At 52.9% G+C, this 20,955-nt stretch overlaps 1 protein-coding gene across 8 annotated transcripts in view; it reads left to right on the top strand.

Moving 5' to 3' along the window:
• The window catches only part of NRG2 (neuregulin 2), a 197,834-nt gene that overhangs the window by 163,437 nt on the left and 13,442 nt on the right, over positions 1-20,955 (top strand). For 2 of the 8 annotated variants that reach the window (XM_078360765.1, XM_078360793.1), the window contains exons 4-8: positions 4,372-4,492; positions 10,564-10,644; positions 11,021-11,079; positions 16,405-16,428; positions 20,689-20,791. In XM_078360765.1, the coding sequence (XP_078216891.1) occupies positions 4,372-4,492; positions 10,564-10,644; positions 11,021-11,079; positions 16,405-16,428; positions 20,689-20,791 (388 nt within the window). The remainder of the gene's footprint in view (positions 1-4,371; positions 4,493-10,563; positions 10,645-11,020; positions 11,080-16,404; positions 16,429-20,688; positions 20,792-20,955) is intronic. The other 6 variants (XM_035292176.3, XM_054252544.2, XM_035292175.3 and 3 more) reach the window with 5 other exon arrangements.

Here is a 20,955-nt window from a genome sequence, read left to right as displayed (position 1 = left end):
AACTTATATACCATAAAATTAACCATTTTAAAATACACAATTCAGTGCTTTTTAGTATATTCACAAAGTAATATAACCATCACCACTAATTTCAGAATGTTTTTGTCACCCCACGCCCTCTAGCAGCCATTCCCATTTCTCCCTCTCTCCAGCTGTGGCAACCACTAATTCTGGACATTTCATATAAATAGAGTCATACGATATGTGGCCTTTTGTGACTGTCTTCTTATACTTAACATAATGTTTTCAAGGCTCATCTATGCTGTAGTATGCATCCATACTCCATTCCTTTTTATGGTTAAATACATTTCACTGTATAGACATGCCACATTTTATTTATCCACTCAGAAGCTTGGATTCTTGAGTCATTTGGATTTTTCCGCATTTTGGCTGTTATGAATAATGCTTCTGTGGATATTTGGGCACAAGTTTTTGTGTGAGCATAGGTTTTCAATCTCTTGGGGATACAGCTAGGAGTGGAATTTCTGGAGCACATCATGACTATGTTTCATTTTTTAAGGAACTCCCAGACTGTTTTCCAAAGCAGCTACACTATTTTACATTCCCACCAGCAATACATAAGGGTTCTAATTTCTCCACATCCTCGCCACCACATGTTATCACCCATCTTTTCGATTCTGGCCATCCTAGTGAAAGTGGTATCTCAGAGCGTGTGTGTGTGTGTGTGTGTGTATTTTAGAGAGATGGGGTCTTGCTACATTGCCCAGGCTGGTCTTGAACTCCTGGTCTCAAGTGATCTTCCTGCCTTGGTCTCCCAAAAGTACTAGGATTACAGACATGAGCCAGCCATGAGCTTGGCCTCATTGCAGATTTGATTTTCATTCCCCTAATGTCCTTTCCAGAATATTTGCATTTAATAGGAGACAGTGCTTTAATCTACCAAAAAGATATCATCACCCTCCAAGAATACCAGACTAGTCCCTGGGATGGTAGCAGAGGGCACTTTTTCCCCCAAAGAATAAGATATTTATTTTCTCATTCATTCATTCAGTAAATATTCGTTAAACACCTGTTATGTGCCAGGCACCATTCTAGACATTGGAGTTCAGGGCAAACATGTCAGACATGGCTCCTGTCCTAATGGAGCTAAAATTCTAGTGAAGGAGCTAAGCATTAAACAGCAAACAGTTGGTGGGGCGCGGTGGCACATGACTGTAATCCCAGCACTTTGGGAGGCTGAGGCAGGTGGATCATGAGGTCAGGAGTTTGAGACCAGCCTGGCCAACATGGTGAAACCCCATTTCTACTAAAAAATACAAACATTAGCTAGGTGTGGTGGCGTGCACCTAAAATCCCAGCCACTTGGGAGGCTGAGACAGGAGAATTGCTTGAACCCGGGAGGCAGAGGTTGCAGTGAACCAAGATCATGCCACTGCATTCCAGCCTGGGTGACAGAGCAAGACTCTGTCTCAGGAAAAAAAAGCAACAACCAGCAAATGGTTGCATACCTGGTCATGTAATTATGTTAGAATAACCATAAGTAGAAGTATATGAAGCTAAGAGAGGGAATAAGGGAGAAGCCTGACCAGCTTAAGAAGTCAGGAGACTCCTCCCTGAGACACCGATATTTTGAACATCCTGGGCAGGAGAGCACCTGCTTATTAGAGAAGCAGAGCTATGACCAGTATAGTCTGAACATACTGGAGGAGAGGGACAGGAGATGAAGTAGGAGAGGTGGTCAAACCCAGATTAGACCTGGGGAGAAGTTGGGGGCTTTATTCTGAGTGCAAATGGAAGCCATTGGAGAGCTTTGATGATAGTAAAGATTTATTCGATTGGCGTATTTTAAAGACCACTGTGGCTGCTGCAAAGTAAAAGAGATGAAGGCAAGAGTGAAGGCAGAAAGACCAGAGAGGAAGCTATTATGGTTATGAAAGAAAGAGACAACAGTGGCCTGAACTAGGGGAGGAGATGCGGGACATGGATGGAGACAGTGTATACGGATACACGGACGAGGGGGTGCAGATGCATTGCCTCGGGAGCCCACATGTGCTAGAACAGTGTGACTACACCGCAGTGTGAGTGCACCTCTTCCATGTGGAAATCTCCCTAGAGAGTGGCTTCCCCACTGGCAGAGTTGGGCCATAGTGTCTTGGGAAGACCCTGCCATTACAGAGGAGTGGCCTTTCTGAGGTGGAAACTCCTGTGGTCACTCTTTCCCCCACACCCCCTGTGACTGGCTCCCTGACTATCCTCCCTTTTTACCTTCCTGGGGCCCCAGCCTAGTCCCCATGACAACATGGTGCTGGCAGCCTGCGCTCAATGCACATGACTGGGGAGGCCCCGTCTTTCTTTAGGAGTTGTCCTTGGTCTCTGAAGGCCTCGATGAGCACAGACATATGTGTGAGAAGCCCAAGTGTGCAACTGTGGCCCCAGCCACCCCGGCATCCTCCCCGCTGTCCACTGCTCACTTGGCTGGAGTGAAACAATGGGCACAGCAATGGGCAGTATATGCCACTCACACTGCAGAGGACACCAGGCTGGGCCTGACAGATCCAGGCTGAGATTTCTCTGGCTGAGCCAAGGCCCACAGGAGATCCCAGGCCTGTGGTCCTCACTGTGCTTGCGTTCATCTGCTTATGTCAAGCCTGGGTGCTGATGAGGAGGATGCACAGCCAGAGGTTAGGAGCCCTGAGGCTCTGTTGCAACACACACTGCACTCTGGCCAGACACTTCGCTGCCTTCTCTCTTCGTTCCTCCCGTGCAATGTAAATGAAGGGCAGGACAACCTCAAGGGTTCTCCCAGCAAGGGAGTTTTACAACTGGCAGGCGAGGTCACCTCAGCTGTTTCTCTTCTCTGTCCCTTTCTTAGTTCCCTGGGTCTCACTGACCCAAAAGTGGGGCAGAGATCAGCAGGAGGTCTCCAGTCCCAGCCAGCATGTGGATTCCAGCTGGGTCTAGGGTTGAGCCAAGGAGGGAGACCTCAGCAGGGGTGGGGCTCCGGGATGCCAGCTCAGTAGCAGGCATGATGTGGAGGGGACGGTGAAGCCGACCCTGCCCGCTGGATTTTATCAGTGTGCTCCTCAGACATATACAGATGCAGAGCTGTGTATACACTCCCAGCCCCCCGTGCTCCATCCGTCTCCCGACATGTCTAAACACTGAGGATGCTGAGTGCCTGCCCTCCTCCTCCTCCTCCTCCTCCTCCTCTTCCTCCTCCTCCTCCTCCTCCTCCTCTCACTTCCACCCCCATTACTGTGGGGAGTGAGAGAGACCCGGTACCCCTGAGGAGACAGGGCCAGCCAGAGTAACTCGGGCCACCTCATTCAGGAGGCCACTGCTGGGCTAGGTGGAAACCAGAGGCCCTCAGAGGCCCTGGGAGCTGAGAGGAGCAGGACCTGCTTCTGGCTGTCCAATCTGGATTGGACATTATCTAAAACTGATGTTTGGGGCAAGAATATTCACTTGAAGCCAGCTTTCTGGATGCCATTCCCTGATGAGGAGCAGAGCTTCAGTTATATTCATTTCTCAAATGAGTCCAGTCAATCAGACGTGCAGTCTTAAAGCCCAGCATTAGTCTCCCTGTTTCACATCCCAGCTGCCCCCATCCCTTTCCCCAGCCCTGTCTCCTCAACAACCTGAAACCCATGATTTATGACCAGGGCTCTCCAGGGTCTGGAGCCTCCCTTCAGGGGACTCTGATGAGGTAGGGGAGGAGGGGACTGTCTGGGGTGGGGAGATGTGGAGAAGACCCCAGATGCTTATAGAAATGGGGCATGGTAGCCTTTGAAGCATTCCTGGGAGGTTTGGAGCCAGCTCAGCCCTTGGTAAAAGGGGGAAGAGAGTAGAAGCTAGGGTTTCCCCTACCCCCAACACCTCTCCAGATCTTAGAAAATGACAGTGTCCTGAAGGTGCCATCCCCTGCAGGCCCAGCTCCCTTCCAGCCACTCCATGGTCCACCATGAGAGCCCAAGCCTTGCAGGCAGGTGTAGGTGTCTTCCCTGCACCTGCCCTGGGTTTGTTCCCCACATGAGACATCAGAATCTCAAACCACCTGCAAGAGAGCCCCCAGAAAGCCAGGCAGGGAAGGGGAGAGGTGGGCCCTTATTCAGCAGAGGAAGGAGTACCTGCTATTTTCTCATCCCGTGCCCCGCCCCCCAACAAAAGAATGACAATCTTTCTGGCCTTTGGAAGTTCACCTAGAGCTTAGGTGCAGGGTTGCAGTGGGCAGATGGGCAGAGCTCATGGTGGCCTCTCCTCTGCCTTATTAATGACTAGAAGGGACCACCCCAGTCATTCCTGCAGCCTCTGGTCATGTCCAGTTTTGAGATGGGGCATGAGGGAGATGATACCTGGGGTATCATGAGATGGTCTCAGTGGGTCACTGGCACATGTCTCTCATACCCTCAGTGAGCACCACCCTGGCATCCTGGTCGGGGCACGCCCGGAAGTGCAACGAGACAGCCAAGTCCTATTGTGTCAATGGAGGTGTCTGCTACTACATCGAGGGCATCAACCAGATCTCCTGCAAGTAAGTGACCAGTAGGGGTGGGCATGGGGGCAAGAGCAGGGTAGGAGATGCTGGGTCAGAAGTGGGGGGCTCTAGGAAAAGCGGGTTCCAAGCCACTGACAAGGGTTCCCCAAGGGGTGTAGACAGGATGCTTTGTCCTACTTCCTAGCCCTTTCCTGGAATGTAAGGAGATATAAGCTCTAAGGGGCACAGGGGCTTGTACAGTCCCCATTTCCCAGGCCCCTACCCACCCCATCTCCTGATGTCTACCCTTTCACCAACACCCTTTAGGGAGATGGTGAATGTCTATGCCCTAGGCACTGGGCGCTGGGTTCTCTCTCTCTCTCTCTCTCTTACTCTCCCTCTCTCTCTCTCTCCCTCCCCTGGTCTCCCTTTCTCCCGCTCTTTTCCTCCCCATCTCTTAGCAACTCTCCAAACTTTGTTCTTAATGAACATGTCCCAGGCTGCATTTTTCCCAATAACAAGGAGCCTGGCACAGCCAGAGTGCAGATCCCAGAGCCCTCTGCTCCTGCAGTCTTGAGAGAAGAGGGGTCTGCCCAGAACCCAGTATTGACCTCAGGATCTGACTGCCCTTCTGCCCTACAGGACCCCATTGTACAAAGATGCCCTGGGTGCTGCCTGTGCCCCTTCAGCCCTAGCCCCCTCTCCATGGGATGAGGGGACACCAGCAAGGACACCACTCTGAGTATGGCCCAATGGTGGAGGTCAGGGTGGAGGAGAGGCTCAGGCAGGGGCCTCTCTGCCTCCCCAGGGGCTAGAGCCTGCTCAGCAGCCAGGCAGGGTGGCCCCAGCAGGAACTCCAAGGAGCTCGGAACCACCCACTCCCCATAGCAAACAGGGCAGGTGGGAGAGAGGCTGTCAGGGAGGCCTTGTTCAGGCCCAGCCAGATCTTCTGGGCAGCTGGGCCTCCAGTGCCTGCTGGACAGATTCTCTGGTGAGTGTGTGAGGAGGGGAGGGGAGCTTGGTGAGGGCAGCACAGGCTCCCGACAGATCTAGGGGAAGAGTGGGGGGCAGGGCTAGTTAATAACATCAGTGTTTCAAAGCAGCCCAAGCCTAGAGCCCTGGCAAAGTGCTAAAGCTGCCCCATTCCCATGGCATCTGGGCAAAGGCCACCAAACGTCGGTGGAGATTCAGAGAGAGATGTTTGACCTTCCCCCAGACCAGGTCAGACTCAGCACTTCTCAGCTCCCCTGCCTCTGATCTCCCACTCCAGATCCGCAGCCCCCTTCCTGGACACAGCCTTGCCCAGGAATGTTAGCCTGGTGAGGAGGCCAGGACTTTTAAAGACCCCTCCACCTAACAACATGGTAACAAGGGGCCACGCCTCCTTTCTGCTCACCTCAGTGCTGGGTGACCGGCCTGCACTGCCAGGCAGAACCATGACTCTTGCCCCCATTGGCCTCTTCTCTGGCCCCAACTGCACCTGCTGCCATCTCTTTCCCACCCTTCCCAATTCCAAATCTTAGGGGAGAGTCCCAATAGCAACAACAGGCCCTCTAGGGAAGTTCTCAACCCACACTCAGCCCCTCATCCTTCCCCACCTTCTGCCTCTAGGAGGCTGCCATGTTAGTGTGACAGACCCTAGGGAACATTCTAGCCTTGAAACTTGAGTTCTTTGGAACAGATCTACTAGAAACTCACAAGGGTCCCGGCATACCTCACAGGAATGGCCCAGCCCTGCATCCCCCTTTCCTTGTCTCCTGCACCCTCCTCCTCCCCATGACATATATACCAGCTCTCTCCTCTTCCCGAGCCCCTTGGACCCCTTAATCTTGAAGGGATCCAGCACTGTCACTGAATTCAGCCCCCATCCAGGCAGGGAAGCTTCTGGCCCCTTAGGCCAGGTGCCAGGGCTGAGGAGGGCCATGGGGGCCAGGGCTCCAGTACTAGAGTTTGGTGTGAGCAAGGGAGTGGTGAGATACATGGGCTCCAGGAGGGCCCTGCCAGCAAAGTTGCACCCCTAGGGCCCCTGAGTCCTGCCCAGCTAAATGAGAGGAGCAGAGGCAGGAGCCTGAGCCTTGTGAAGATGGTGCCCTGTTCCTCTCCCCACCAGGGCAACTGGGCTGCACTGCTTAGACCTGGGTACCCAGAGCCACCACTTCCCCATCTCAGCTACCCCTGGTTCCAGCTGAGGTTCCTGGAACCAACTTCCCAGACTCCCTTTGTCAGCCCTTGGGGGAGAGGGGCATCCGTCAGAATGGCAGGTCCTCAGAGCTGTGCTGGAGAAGGGCAAGGGGGTGGGGGGCAGGGCAGAGCCCAGAGGCCATTCTGGGGGTGGACGAGCTGGGAGGGAAGGGGGCAGGCCTCTTGGGGTTCCTGATGACACCTGAATGGAATAAAAAGGAAAGAACTTAGGAAACGGAACTCACGTCTTACCATTTGTGCTGTTTGTTTACTTTTTATTTTGATTTTTTTGCATTTCCGCTTAGCTTGGATAATGAAACTACACTGGTCAGTTTCATTCCAGTTTCTATAAAAATCAGTTTTCCTTCCTGGTTTTCTTACACTTGTTGTTGTGTATTGGTTCAGAGCCCTGCAGGGAGTGTTGGAAAGCAGGCACACTCCGTCCCTCCTGTTTTTCTGGAATTCAGTGCCAAAAGAAACAGTGTCACTGATACTGAATTTTGTTTTAAAAAAGACAACGTAGAGGGATTTGAAAATGGGAGTCCAAATCAAGGTGACTGTCCCCTGTCTGGGTCAGACAGGGGCCTCTGCACTCCCTCTTGCTGCTTTCTCCTCTTCTCTCCGTGTGTTTGTAGAGCACGGTTGGTGCGTGACTCTTGGGGACTGGTTCAGGGGATGATGACAGAACAAGACTCTTTCCAGCCCTGTGCACATACCAGTGGCATGCCTCCCCTTCCCATCAGCTCATCCCCCTCATCCCTCTTCCCCTACCCGACCCATGTCCAGGTGATTCCCCATCCCACCCCCATCTGCCTGCTCACCCTCACCACATCTTCACCCCCTCATGAACTCAGAGGCCCTTCACTCCCTCCAGTGCCAGGGGCACACCGTCATCCTTCATCCACCCCCTCCTCCGGGTGAGGGCAGCACACATGGCATTATCCCCAGGCTACTAAAAGGAGAAACTGAGGCCCGGGAGGTGGGGTGGGGAAAGGGAAGGCAGAGGTCCTGACCTCTCTGTCACCCCAGATGCAGCCCATGGGCTCTCCTCTCTGCCCCTCTCTTACCCTGCTCTTCTCCAGCCCTGGGGACAGACCTTCCCAGAGTCATAGCCAATGACCCGGTGGGAAAGGCTGGGAAGGCTGTTACCTGCTGCTCCTTCTAATCTGTCCACTGTGCCCCTGAAAATCGGAGGATCAATCCCAGTTTCAGTGGAAATCACCAACCACCACCCAGCCCCCAATGCTTAGTTTAGACTCCCATACTGGTTGATAGGCTAATGTACCCCATACTCTCTTACCCTGGTATTCGGTGCAGGTTAGAGAGACTATAGGCCCAACTCACCCCCAAAGCCTTCTCTAGGGAAGCCCCAGCCTCCTGATTGTGACTCATCCTCAGCAAACAGGACTAAGGAGAGAAATAGGAGTGTCCAGGAGGTCCCTGAAGGAGCCAGTGCCCCAAAGAACGATCAGTAGTTCGTTCAGCCTTCCACCACCCCCGACTGTGCTTGTCCCCAGTGCCTTTTGTTTTGTTCAGCCAGTGGCGAGCACATTTTCTCAAGGAAGAAAGGTTAGGACCATAATGTTGTGCGACTCGGCGGCCATGAAAGATGTCAGGATATAGTCAGGGTAGTCCAGGCTGGGTGTGAGATAAGGGCCACAGGGACGTATGGAGTTCTCATTGGTCTCCAAGGGTCTTGGGGCAGCAAGCCCGCTTATCAGCAATGGAAATACATTTCCTCTTGCCCTTTCTGCTCCTGTACTCCCCCATTCTCTCTCTGTCTGTCATACACACACACACACACACACACACACACACACACTCACACACACACATTCATATACATACACAGGTTTCCCAGCCTCCAAGAGCTGGGCTGATCTCAGACATTAGACACACATGCATCTGTCTCTTTCTTGTTCCTTTGTGGAATCCAAGAGTCATTTTGGCAACTTCCTGGGTCTTTGGTAATCCTCCACTCCCAAAGGCACTTATGTTTGAAAATCACTTCTCCCCCTCTAGTCCCCATCACAAGTGGACATCAGTTTCCAAGAGCTGAGGAAGAAGAGCTGAGCCTGGCTGGAGCTGGTCTGGTTGGGAAGCCTTAGCCACTACCTCCATTCTCCCGAGCTAGGATGAATAGGGACCTAGCACCAGGGATCAGAGAAGGACGTGTTGACAAGGGGGCTGATAGTGGTCCTCCCCCAAGCCACCTGTTCAACAAGATGAGCATGCACCCTCTCCCCACCGATGCCACTTTCCTGATACACTTCCCAGCCCTCCACCACCCTCCATTAGCCAGGCAAACCTCCACACAGACTCCTACCACTACAGGACAAACCTCCTACCTCCCCTGGGGGAGATGCCATCAAGGCCCAGAGAAACTCCAGCCCTCTGCCCAATGCCACTCCCATTCCCCACTCCTCCAGATTTGAGGTCGCAGGTGTTCATGAGTATCTGCCACAACCAATGCCACCACTTACTGTAAGCCTAAGTGGCTTCCTGATGGTTGCTATATACTGCAATGCTAGGAAGTAGAGTACACTTGCCTCTTGAGGAAGTTTAAATGGTTTAATTTTGAATAGTAGTCTATTATTGAGGAAGACACTGGTGATAAACTTAGCTAATTTCCTAAAGAAGAAGATGCAGAGGCAATATAGACCCATCTCTGAGTAGGGAGATGTGGGGAAGGGGTCCAGCCCTCCCTGTAAGCTTCTCCTTAAGTATCTGGCCTTGTTGGGGTTCAGAAGAGAGTACAGGGCTGGGCATGTCTCCCAGAAATCTTCGAGAAATCTGAAACTCGCTTGAGGAGAGGGGTGGCATCCAGAGAGCAGAAGAAAGTGTGCCTTAGGGGTAGGGACAAGGTCAGGGAGATTGAGTGGGTAGTTCTTTGGAGCTGTAAGCAAGACAGGATCAGAGAATGAGATCCAGGGCAGGGCCAGGCAGTGATGAAGGAATAGGTCATGGGGAGATGGAAGGGCTTCCCAGGCTGGCTGCCAGTAGGCCCTTGATGTGGACCAGCTTCCAGGGTCCCCCAGTGAGCCTGCTCCCTGTTGTGGTCCTTGCCACCTGAGACCAGATTCCCTGCACCCAGTATCAGGAAGGCCCACTTTGGGATGCTGATAATACCAGCTCCTCTCCAATTTCCCATTTCCCTACTGAGCTTTTCCCATGTACATTGCACTGGGGCAGGCTTCTCCAGACTGTGTTCTACAAGGGTTCCTCAAAAAACAACATCCATGGTGAAATAAATTTGAGAACCTACATGGAAAGTTCAGCTATTTCCTCCTATGAAACTTTCATAGTCTTCATAGGTGAATGTACACTGCAACTCTGCAAGGCACCCTGAGAATGCATTTTCTACCTTGATTTGGCCACAGAACCCTCTTTGAGAGAATAGATAAAACATCTCCTAGATAATAGACATACCGTCTGAGAACAGCATTCCCAAGTTCTCTGAGCTTTCTGGGGGCTGTTTCTTGGATGAGAAAACCTGCCCAGGGCCCAGGAGAGAACCCCTCAGTAGGTCCTGGGAGGAGCTCCCAAGAACTTGGTATTCCTTAAGGCTCCCAGATCCCTGCCAGCTGACTGCCTGGCACCAAGAGGCCACAGTTCTTGCTTCATGGGGCACCAGGCAGGTAAGAAGGAAAGTCTCAGTGGCCAGTAGGACAACTTCCCATCTTCCCTCACCCCACTTCCCTAAATCATCCTCCTCCCTGGCCCACCCCACCGTCCCCACCACCCATGGAGCCACATCTATTAGACAGATTTTTAAGGAGATCTCAGAGCCCTCCACCCAGCCCCAACTCCAGTCCCTTCAGCTGCAAGTATGACCCCAAGTGCCTGACTTGGTTTTTCTCATTCATCACTATGCACTTTGATTTCTAACCTTAGCCTCGCGGATGATGCCAGTTTGTTCTGTGATTTTTCCCCTTTTCCTTCTCCAGATGTCCAAATGGATTCTTCGGACAGAGATGTTTGGAGAAACTGCCTTTGCGATTGTACATGCCAGATCCTAAGCAAAGTATGTTTGAAGATACAAACACAAGTCCCTGCTCCTTAGAAAGCTTCCGGGTGCAGTCCCCCCAATGTAGGGCATAGGGCCAGGGGTGTTGGTTGTTTTGATCTTTGGCTGTTTTGTTTTGTTTCTCTTTTCTTTTCTGTATTTTGGTTTGTTAGTTCTTTTTGTTTTGTTTTGTTTTGCTTTGTTTTGTTTTCATTTTTGGCCTAATCCTTGGGTTTAAAGTTCAGGGCTGCAGGTAAGGGGCAGAGTGGCAAGGCCAATACAAATGGTAACGGTGGCAAGGAACCCAGCTGGCATTGGCAGGAGCCCGTGCCGGGGTGTTGCAATGCCTGTGTCTTGCTATCCTGGCTCTCTCTTTCTGGTTTTCTTTCTTTTGGTAGGTGTCCTGTGGGATACACCGGGGACAGGTGTCAGCAGTTCGCAATGGTCAACTTCTCCAGTATGTCTCTTTCTTCTATTTCTTCTCTTCCCTGGTGACTGACAGTCTCCCCCTGGGGAGGGATGGGGCCTTGCTTAGCAAGACTAGGGGGAGATGCAGAGGGTGTCCTGCCCTCCTCTCAATCCTCAATGCTCACAGAAGCCTGTGCAGAGGGGACAGAAGCGCCCCCTGGCACCTCCACTTCCACATGTGGGCTGTACCTCCTGGGCACAGTAATGCTGAGTTCTCTCTGCAGCAGCCAGGGCCACACCCAGGCCTCCTCCCGACTTCTGGGGTCAGGCAGCCTGGCCAGAATGGGAGGAAGCATTTGCAGAGCCCTCCCGTGCCTCTGAAGGCTGCCTGAGGGGACTGATCCGGCTGGCAGTGAGTGTGTGTGCTCATGTTGTGTGCTGGCGTGTTTGAGAGAGAAAAGGTTCTTTCTCAGAAAGCCCATTTTCCAGAGTTTGTTTGTTTTGAGGGCTTGGAAATGGGGTAGAGGGAAGGAAGGGGAATTAAGGGAGTGCAGGCCCCAGGGCAATGGTTTCCATGAATACCAGAGATATTTATGTGGCTATAAGATGTCAGGGAGGGGGGGAGATGGGGGCAGTGTTGGTGCTGGGGATGCTAAAAGGTTGAGGAATTGAGGGGTAACTGGTGACTCTCTCCAGCACCTCTGTGGTCTGAATCCTCCCATCTAGGATTTTATTCCCTTCCTTTTTTCAAATTCTGATGCTAGAGCTTTCTCTTTCATACAGTTTGCAAAAAAAGAAAGAGAAAGAAAGAAAAAGAAAGAAAGAAAGAAAGAAGGAGGAAGGAAGGAAGGAAGGAAGGAAGAAGGAAGGAAGGAAGGAAGGAAGGAAGGAAGGAAGGAAGGAAGGAAGGAAGGAAGGGAGGAAGGAAAGAAAGAAAAGGGAAAGGAAGAAAAAAAAAGAAAAAAAGAAAAGTGAGCCCCCAGGTCCAAGGACGCAGCCACAATTGTAGAGTGTTTTATTTGGGGCCTGAGAGCAATTCCTTCCAGCACCGCCAGGTGGAGGTGAAGCAGAGCAAAAAGCCACTGGCCAGCCACTGATTCTGCTTGAGGGCTAGGGGTCTGCTGGCTTGCAAGGCCTGTCCCCAGTCACCCATCCCATCCTGCAGAGCAGGCTGGGCCCCTGCTTCCCCCTGCCCCCCACCTCCTCTTCTCCAGGGAGGACAGCTGGGCTCCATGAGGAGTTTGGAACTAAGTGTCCACAGGGCACCTGATACTGGGAGGTAGAACGCTGGGAGGTGCAGAAGGTGGGACCCAGTGGGCCATGTAGGTAGCCCTTGGAGAAAAGGGGTTTGGGGATTTGGGTCTCAGGGTGGAGAAATGATTCTTCCCAGTCCTTGTCAGACCACAGCACAAAAGACCACCAAGTTACTCCCATCCCAACCCCACAGGGGCATAGAGGCCCCAAAGGTGGGAGCTGCTTGGCCCAAATGGTCAACTCTCTTAGTGGAGTTTGGGAGGCCAAGGAGGAAGGGCAGAACCTGTGGGCAGGACATGCGGCCCAACAGAATTATCTAGAACGTGGGCTGTACAATCATTTCAGAGGCTTACCCAGCCCTTTGTGGAAGACTGTAGAGCAGGAGGGGCCTCAGGAGAAGGCAGAGCCCAGGCAGAGCAGGGGAGCAGGTGAGAGAGACAGTGGGGCCACATTCCTCTTGGCAGAGAGCCTCCCAGGCTTGCGGGACTGTTCTGGACGGGGAGCCCCGGCCTGTCCTGAATCAGAGCAGCAGAGCCTCCGGAACCTGGGCTACAACCCAAGGCATCTCTGCCAGCTGGGCCACTTCAGCTTTCAGCCCAGGTCTGCAGGGAGGGTCAGCAGGGCCCCAGGAGCCCAGAAAACAGCCTGTAAAGGCAGTCCAGGCCTTTCTGCCTAGTGTCTTCAGTAGCTTGACTGTTACCTTTTCGTAAAGGATTTATCCTCTTCAAGCACTTTCCCAGAGAGCACTTCATATATCGCTCTAGCAGATAATTACATAAAAGGTGGTGTGAAGTGCGAGCTTAAGTGTTCAGGCTTCAAATTCAAAGAGACCTCAGTAAAAATCCCAGCTGCTGAGCTTACTAGTTTGGGGGCCTCTTTAACCTCTCAATTTGTTTTCTCATCTGTAAAATGGGGATGATGACATTTATGCCTGTGGGGTCACTGTGAGGAAGAAATGAAGGGCTGCATATGAAGGGCTTAGCAGAGAGCCTGCCGTTATGATTGGAGTGAATTTAGTACCTCTCCCAGCTATAGCTGGCATGGGGGGTGGGCAGCATCAGCCCCTAGAGGCTGACTCCCAGCACATCCTGAGCAAAGTGTCCAACCTTCACACCCTGCCCAGACAGCATCTAGACCAGGTTATCTTTTGCAGAGATCAAGGAAAGAGCCTGTGACTGCAGTAGAATGTTGAAGCTTCTTCTTCCAAAAACAGCCCCTCCACTCCCCATGGGTCAAAACTTGTCCATCTTTATGTCCCCAAGTAAAAGAACACACCCACTTGTACACACAAGCACAAACACAGGAGCACGGGCTCATACATGCACAAACACACAATCATGTTCTGACATGCCTGCACACATGAGAAAAACCATGAGCATGTGCTCACACCTGGACGTACATGTGCAAACATAGGAACTCATGTTCACATCTGTATGCACATCACTGCCTCCTTGTTCAGGCACCCTATGACTGTGTGTCATGGAACATGTCCAAGATGAAGAGTTTGCATATTGTCTGGTAAGCACGGCCCTGTCGGGAGTCCAGCATCCGGTTGCCATGGTTACCGGGTCACCATGCAAATTTCTGGTTAATAGGCCCTTCCTGTGACTCAATGGTACCACTCCACCCTGGCTGAGTGGCAGCCAATGAACATGAGTGGGAAGTTCTTCTCTTTGCTGGGGCGGAGCCAGCCACAGGCCCCTCATGTTCCATCCCACCCTTCCCAGTGAGAAAGCTGTCTACCTAGTGACTGGCCAAGCCCTCAGTGACCCCACCAACAGTGCCAACAACCACTCTAAACAGTACTGGCCTTTGACTCAAAGAGGAGGCCAGTTAGGAGCCCTGGAAGGTGCTTCTACTATTCAGTTCCCAGAGGGGTGACACAGAAGAAAACGCTTAAAGGGCTTTGGTAGCCCTGCTTTCTTCTTCAGATGGTCATTGTCCTCAGGAATACCCAGCCAGGCCTGCCCGGAGACTCAGTGGACAGGAAAGCCGTGGCTTAGCACCAAGGGACCAAAGATCTGGCTTTCAGTCTCCCTTCTGCCCCCTAATTTGCTGTGTGGCCTTGGGAAAGTGTCCTAGCATCACTGGGCCCCAGCTGCCTCATCTAATACAACCTCATCCAAAAGTGGGGCCCAGACCAGCTCTATGAACCCGGTCTTCTTAGTGCCCCAGGTCTCTGTGGTCAAGCTGGGCTGTCTCTCAGGGCAGCATGGCTGGACATCCAAACAATGTGAGCTTACCAGCTGCCTGAAGGGCCCCAAGGCCTCAGCACTAACTACTCAGTGAGAGGGGTGCCAGGGTTCTTTGAGAATTGTCAAGTTTCTACTGTCTACTCAGCACAGCTGACCGGTCCTGGCACACCCTGGAGAGAAGTGGACAAACTGTACTTAACTTTTTCCTGCCTCCAAGCAGTCAGAGTGAGACTGCAAAGAAACCAGAACTTCAAGGTCACTCCTGGGATTTAATAGCAGTACAAGAAGGACTTGTGTCTGGAAGGGCTGGGAGTAGTGCTTCATTGGTGTGGTCTCTGCATGGAACTGGGGGGGGGTGTTCGAAGCCCCAGGATCTTCCTCAAGGCTCTTCAGTCAGAGCCATTGCAGTCCCTGGCTCAGAGCCACCCTGCTCTCCTGCCCTTTTCCAAATGCAGAACCCTCTGGAATCCCTATCGGGAAGTAGATGAGAGGTCCAGGGATGGATAATTCCTGCAGATTGCCACGTATTCACCCTCCTCCGAGGCAGATGAGAACATCAGACACAATGTCACATCCTCCCTGGATCTAGTGGAGCCGACTGTGCACCCGGGGAAGCCAGAGAGTGAGCAAATCCAGGCTGGCAGGAGCAGGGCCCTTGCACGGGTGCTCAGCTTATGCCTTTAGGCTTGTTCACATCTTCCTCTAGCTGTGTGCAGGCACTTTGGACAGACGAGGAAACAGGGATTATGCCTTACCCACATCCACATAGTGAATTAGGGATGAAACTGACACTCCAGTCCTGTAGACCAATGCTGGCTGCTACCTTGGAATGGTAGGTGAGATTTTTTAAAAACACTGTTGAGATTTCTGGGCTCCCAACCCAGAGCCAGATTGCCTTGGTCTAGACGATTCCGAAGTTCAGCCAGGTTTCCAAACCTCCTAGGATCCTATGTCCCAGCCTGTTGCCCATTTAACAGGGAAGAGACCGAGACTTAACTAGATTGGTACCACTCAGGGTCTTACAGCAGCAGGTCAGTGCAGAGCTGACCCGTGAGTCAGGGTCCTGTTATCTAACCCTTCTATGGTATGGGGTCTCTGTCATAGGGTCCTGAAACCACACATTCAAAACACGATCCCACTTCCAAGACTGTAATTTGCCCACCACTTGAAGAGCTCAGACATTCTGCAAGTGAACCCACTTGTCTCTTCCTCTGAGTTGCAGTTTGCTCTTCTCAGTAGTGAAACCAGGCTCAGGCACCAAGGCCCAGCCCTGTAGGCTTCTAGGGTGTTGGAATGTCAAGTAGAGAAGTGACCGGCTGTCTGGAACCTTGTCCTCTTCTTCCCACTCCCTCCCGCAGACTCTGAGGCTCCCCACCCGGGCTCCCATTAGGTGGACAGGCCAGCTAGGCCTGTGGGGCAGGGCAGGGACATGGGGCCGGTCTGGGAAACTCATGCCTGCACTCTGAACAACAAAAAAAATAGCGCCCCTGATGGGCAAGCTGTCTGCAGGAAGGCTTGAGAGTTGAGAGTGCTGAAGGCCTGGCACTGATATTGGGAGGAGGAGGGGGCTCCTGAGACCCCACCCCACTCACCTTTCCTCCCAGGGACTTTTGCCAACTGACTCTTGTGCCTCTACCTCCCCACCAGGTACTAACCCCACAGCTCATCTCTAAAAAGCCTGCCCTGCCTGCTGTTTCTAACATCTCCCTCTCCCCTCCTTGGGGCTCACTTGGGGACTGGGTGTCGGGGGAAGGAGCTCAGGAGGCCGGGAGGGGACACTACTAACCTGCTTTCACCTCGCAGGGTGGCTGCCTGGTGTCTGAAGAGTCCTGACCAACGTTTCTGTCTCTCTCTCCCCCTGCCCCGCCTACCTGTCTCTCCCTCCACCCTTCCCTCTCTCACCTTCCTCTCTTCTGCACTGCCAGAGCACCTTGGATTTGAATTAAAGGGTATGAAATGTCTGTGTGTCACTCAGCGCCATCCGCATGGCCCCTCTCCACAGCCTCCGATGCCATGTGTGCTGAATGTTTGGTTTCCTTTCTGAAAAATGGAAAAAGGATGATTCCAAAAATCTCTCCTGGCCCCATCGAGATGTCCTATCATAAACTATGTTGATTTAGGGGAAGACAAGAGAAGTTCATGAACAGCAGTGCACTCAGGGTTTCACACCATGGCCCTCAGTGTACAGTAGCGCCCCTCACATGGGGAGATCAATAGCTAGGAGGTCTCAGAGGGGAGGCCCCCTTCTGAGCTGAGTGCAGCCCCACAGGCTGGCTGGACAAGAGATAGGCCCCTTGTATGAACATGGTCCCTGGAAGGGCTGGAACCACAGCAGCCTGGTGTGGAGAGTTGTGCAGAGAGGCATCCCTTTCCATTTGGCTTTAGTCCTCCTTCCTTTCCCCGTTTCCACGTCCATTGCTTCTCATTCTGCATCAGGCCAGTAGTTGATAACTCCTTGTTTTTTCTCTGTCCCTGTCCTATGTCTGTCTGCCTGGCTTTGCCATCTGCTTGAGGCTGTCATTCCCTCCATGATCTGACCCCACACTGGCAAGACCAGCCAGGGTCTGGGTTGGGCTGGCCTCTGGTGCCTGCCCCTTGTCCCCCAGCTCAGAATCTTACATGTGTCCTCCTGCCACCCTCTGGCCTCTGGGAGACTCTGTGGGCTGGAAGGGACTTTAAGGGATTAGCGTTTCTGGCTATCTGGCTTTGTGCCGGGAGGCTCCTCCCTAGCCTCAAGTGACCAGGCATATGACAGCAGGAGAGAGGCAGGGGGCTCCGAGGGTGGGGGCTCCAGTGGGGTGGGATCTCAGATGTGGTACAGATTCTACAGTTTAGGAAAGGCTGCTCTCATGGCTGATCTGGGGAGGCCTAATAGCCCCACCACCTGTCCTCTATCAGCTGTTCTCAGTAGAAGATAAAGTGCAAAGTTTGTGTGTAAGATGCATCTGTCTATAGCTACTGGCTGTGATGGGGTGGTGGGAGAGGCATTGAGTCTGTGTAGGGTCTGTGATGGTGGCAGGGTGCACAGGGGTGAATCTGCAGGTACTTGTGTGTTGTTGAGAGTGAAAATGTATACACCTTGCGAGGTATCTCAGGGCAGGATGTGAGCAGGTGTGGGGGGCTGTGCAACGCCTTTGTGTTAAGGGTTGAAGGCTGTGCAGGTGGAACTGTGAGTGGGAGGAGATGAGTGTGAGTGTGCAGATATGTCTGTGTCTATAAGGTTGGTCTGTATATTCACTCACAATGCAACAAACATCTACGGAACAGAATTTACCAGACACTCAGTCCCTGCCCTCCTGGGCTCACACAGGTGACAACAAGCAAACAGGAAAGCATCAGGTGGTGTTCAGGGCTGCACAGAATATAAAGTGAGGTGATGGGATAGTGCCTGGCTGGAGTGGGGTACTAGTGTAGTTAAGTGGTCAGGGAAGGCTTTCCCAAGGAGGTGACATCTCTTTTAAAACCTGATGAAGTGTCCAACCCTGCAAATAACCAGGGGACAAACAAGTCCTGCAGGGGGTGGCGCAGCAGGAATAGAGTGAGTCATGTGCTTGGAGTGGGCTTGCCTTGTTCAGTGGATGGAGACTCCCAGCAGCTCTGAAGCACAGTGGATGCAAGGGAGAGGACCACAGGTGAAATCCAAAAGGAAGGCTGGGACCAAGCAGCCAGGGGCCTCAGAGGCCATGGTAAGGCATTCGAGTTGCAGTGGGAATCCATCTTAAGTTTCTAAACAGGGGAGTGAAATGATCTGCTTTATGGCTGTAAATAAATGTAGCTTTGGATGGACAATAGCCTGGGCTGGGAGGAGGGTGGGGAAGAGAGGAAGCAGAAAGACCCATCAGAAAGTGACCATCTCCAGGTGAGAGGTGACACCATCCTGGACTAAGTTGGAAGCAATGGAAATGGTAAGACACGATCAGTCCCAGGATCTACTTGGTAAGCAGAGCTGAGATGACTTGCAGCTGGATCCAGCCTCAGGGTAGATGGGAAGAAAGGGAGTAATCAAAAATGAGCCCAAGGTCTGGCGCCTGAGCAACAAGAAAAGTCGGGATGCACCCATGGGCTGGAAAGAGTCGAGGAGGAGTTTGGAAAGAGGGTGTGGAAGCAGGGATTCTGTTTGGTCATGGCCCTTGGATGCATGAGTCTGGAGCCCAACGCAGCCCAAGCAGGATGCAACTGATTAAATGCCTGCAGAGAAAAGGACATGAATAGCAAGCAGAAAGGGAACACAGATGACTCCAATCGGAAAAATGCTCAACTTCACTCATGAGTGAAATGGAAATAAAGCTACACTGAGACAGCACAGTTTACCCTCTGGACTGGCAAACCCAACAAGTATGATAACACCATGGAGTGTGGGGAACCAGTCGTCTCATCCATACCTGATGGGACAGAGGCTGCCAATGGGTGCAGACTCAATGGAGAGCCATCTGGCACGATCAGACTCCAGGGAGAAGTCAGGGCAGGAGGTATAAATTTGAGAGTCTGCAAATAGATGGTATTTAAAGTCTGAGTCTGAGTGAAATCACTAAGGGAGAGAGGGCAGGTGCAGGAAAGAAAGAAGCCTGAGACCCGGGCCCTTCTACCTTCCTGGCCAGTAGAAAAGAACAAAGCACAGCTAAGACAGAGACGGATCAGCCAATGAAGTAGGAGGGAGAGAAGGACCATCCAAAGCCCAGGGGGAGTGGGCCCCAGAAGGAGGGGGTCAGCTGGGAAGGAAGCAAGGGACCTCAGGATTTGGCAGCCTGGAGGTGGTTGGTGCCTGTGACCAGAGTGGTCTCGGAGGAGTGACAGAGACACAGGCCTGACTGGGCTGGATGTGGCATGTGAATGGGGCATGAGAGCTAGAGCCAGGGCTATGAGCACAGAGCCAAGAGATGGGACCTAGGGTGGAGGCGTTGTGTCTGGTTGTTTACAACTCGACCCGACTGTGTGTCAGTGGGTGTGGGCGTGGGCCTGTGTGCACCTGTTGCTGGGGTGTGTGGTTAACTGTGTGTATGCATGTGCTGTTGTGTGTGCAGGTGTGTGTGAAGGGGACTGTCTGTGAATCAAATAGGCATAGTTAGAAATCTGTGTGTGTCTGGAGGGTTTGTGGCCCTGGTGTTTACTGGTGTGTACACCTTTGCCACAGGATATGCTACAAGCACAAGAGGTTAGGGACATTTCCCAGGGCTCTGCTAAGGCATTGACGTCCAGCCTTCACTTCCCCTGAGCTGGCAGGAGGTCACCGTGTGGAGGGGCCAGCCAGCAGATATGGTGGGCAGGGGTGGGGTCTCTGGGCTGTAGCCTTGACTATAGCTAGTGCTGTCATCTTTTACTTTTTCTTCCTCCCGACTTTCTCTGTTTTATAAGGGTGGGGGTTGCCTCAGCAGCAGCAGAGGGCAGAGAGGACAGTTGGCCTTTGGGAGGGCTTTGAGGCCCAGCCTAGCTCAGCTTCTCAGCAAGGGTGGGGGCTGTTCCTTGAGTACCAGCACTTTCCTAGATGCCAGGTGTCTATGGGGCCACTGGCAGGCTTCTCACAAGCAGACACAGGAGGCCTGGCGTGGCCCAGGGCCATACCCTGCCCAGGCTGCAGGGGTTAACAATAGCCTTTCTCCCATACCTCTTCCATGGGCTTGGCTGGTCTGTCCCTGCTCCTGGCCCTGGCACCCCCTCTGTCCAGCCTCTGAGTCTGATGTGCTGTCACCAGCCTGCAACAAGCCACTTTCCACTTTCTTAGGGAAGCTGAGGTGGCTGAGCCAGGCTTGGCCCAGGGGCCACATGATCACTGCCATGAAGAACAACTCCTCTTGGCACGCCAAGGTTCTTTGCAGCTACCAGGCCATGGTGGAGCAGGGCAGGGGTGCTGGCCAGACTGGGCTGTCCTCCCCTGCTCTACGGCCTTGGGAGCTTTGCCTTCACTCCATCCCTTCCCATTCTCCTACATTTGCCACTCATGTGCTCTGGGCAGGCATGGGGCTTGGGGAGAGGAACTCAGGCAGAGTTGTGTGTGACCAGATCCATGGGCAGGTGGGAGCTGCGGGGGAGTGGAAAGCAAGACACAGTGTGCAGGAGGGAAGGAACTGGCTGGGGAGAGAAGGGATGGAAAGGAGCTGGACAGGGCCTGAGCTGGGGAGAGCCTGTGGCTTTCGGGGAAAGAGGGTCTCTGCACCACTCTCCCCATGGGGCTGCCCCCTCCTCCATCCCTCACATCCACCCTGCCTCTGCAGAAGCCGAGGAGCTGTACCAGAAGAGGGTCCTGACCATCACGGGCATCTGCGTGGCTCTGCTGGTCGTGGGCATCGTCTGTGTTGTGGCCTACTGCAAGACCAAGTGAGTGACAGGCACTCGGGCTGGGGACAGGCCACGCCAAGGGATGGGCCTCCAAGACTGTTTGTGAAGGAGGTTCTCCTCCCCCACCCCACTGGAGCCCTCCACACCCTCCTAGGCCCCAGCTGCCCATTTGAGGCCTCTGTAGCTGGGTGGGTGTGGGGCCA

This window comes from Callithrix jacchus, chromosome 2, assembly GCF_049354715.1.
Source record: "Callithrix jacchus isolate 240 chromosome 2, calJac240_pri, whole genome shotgun sequence".
Classification (NCBI taxonomy): domain Eukaryota; kingdom Metazoa; phylum Chordata; class Mammalia; order Primates; family Cebidae; genus Callithrix; species Callithrix jacchus.
Note: the sequence above shows the minus strand (reverse complement) of the source record. Positions and strands in the feature narration are given on the sequence as shown.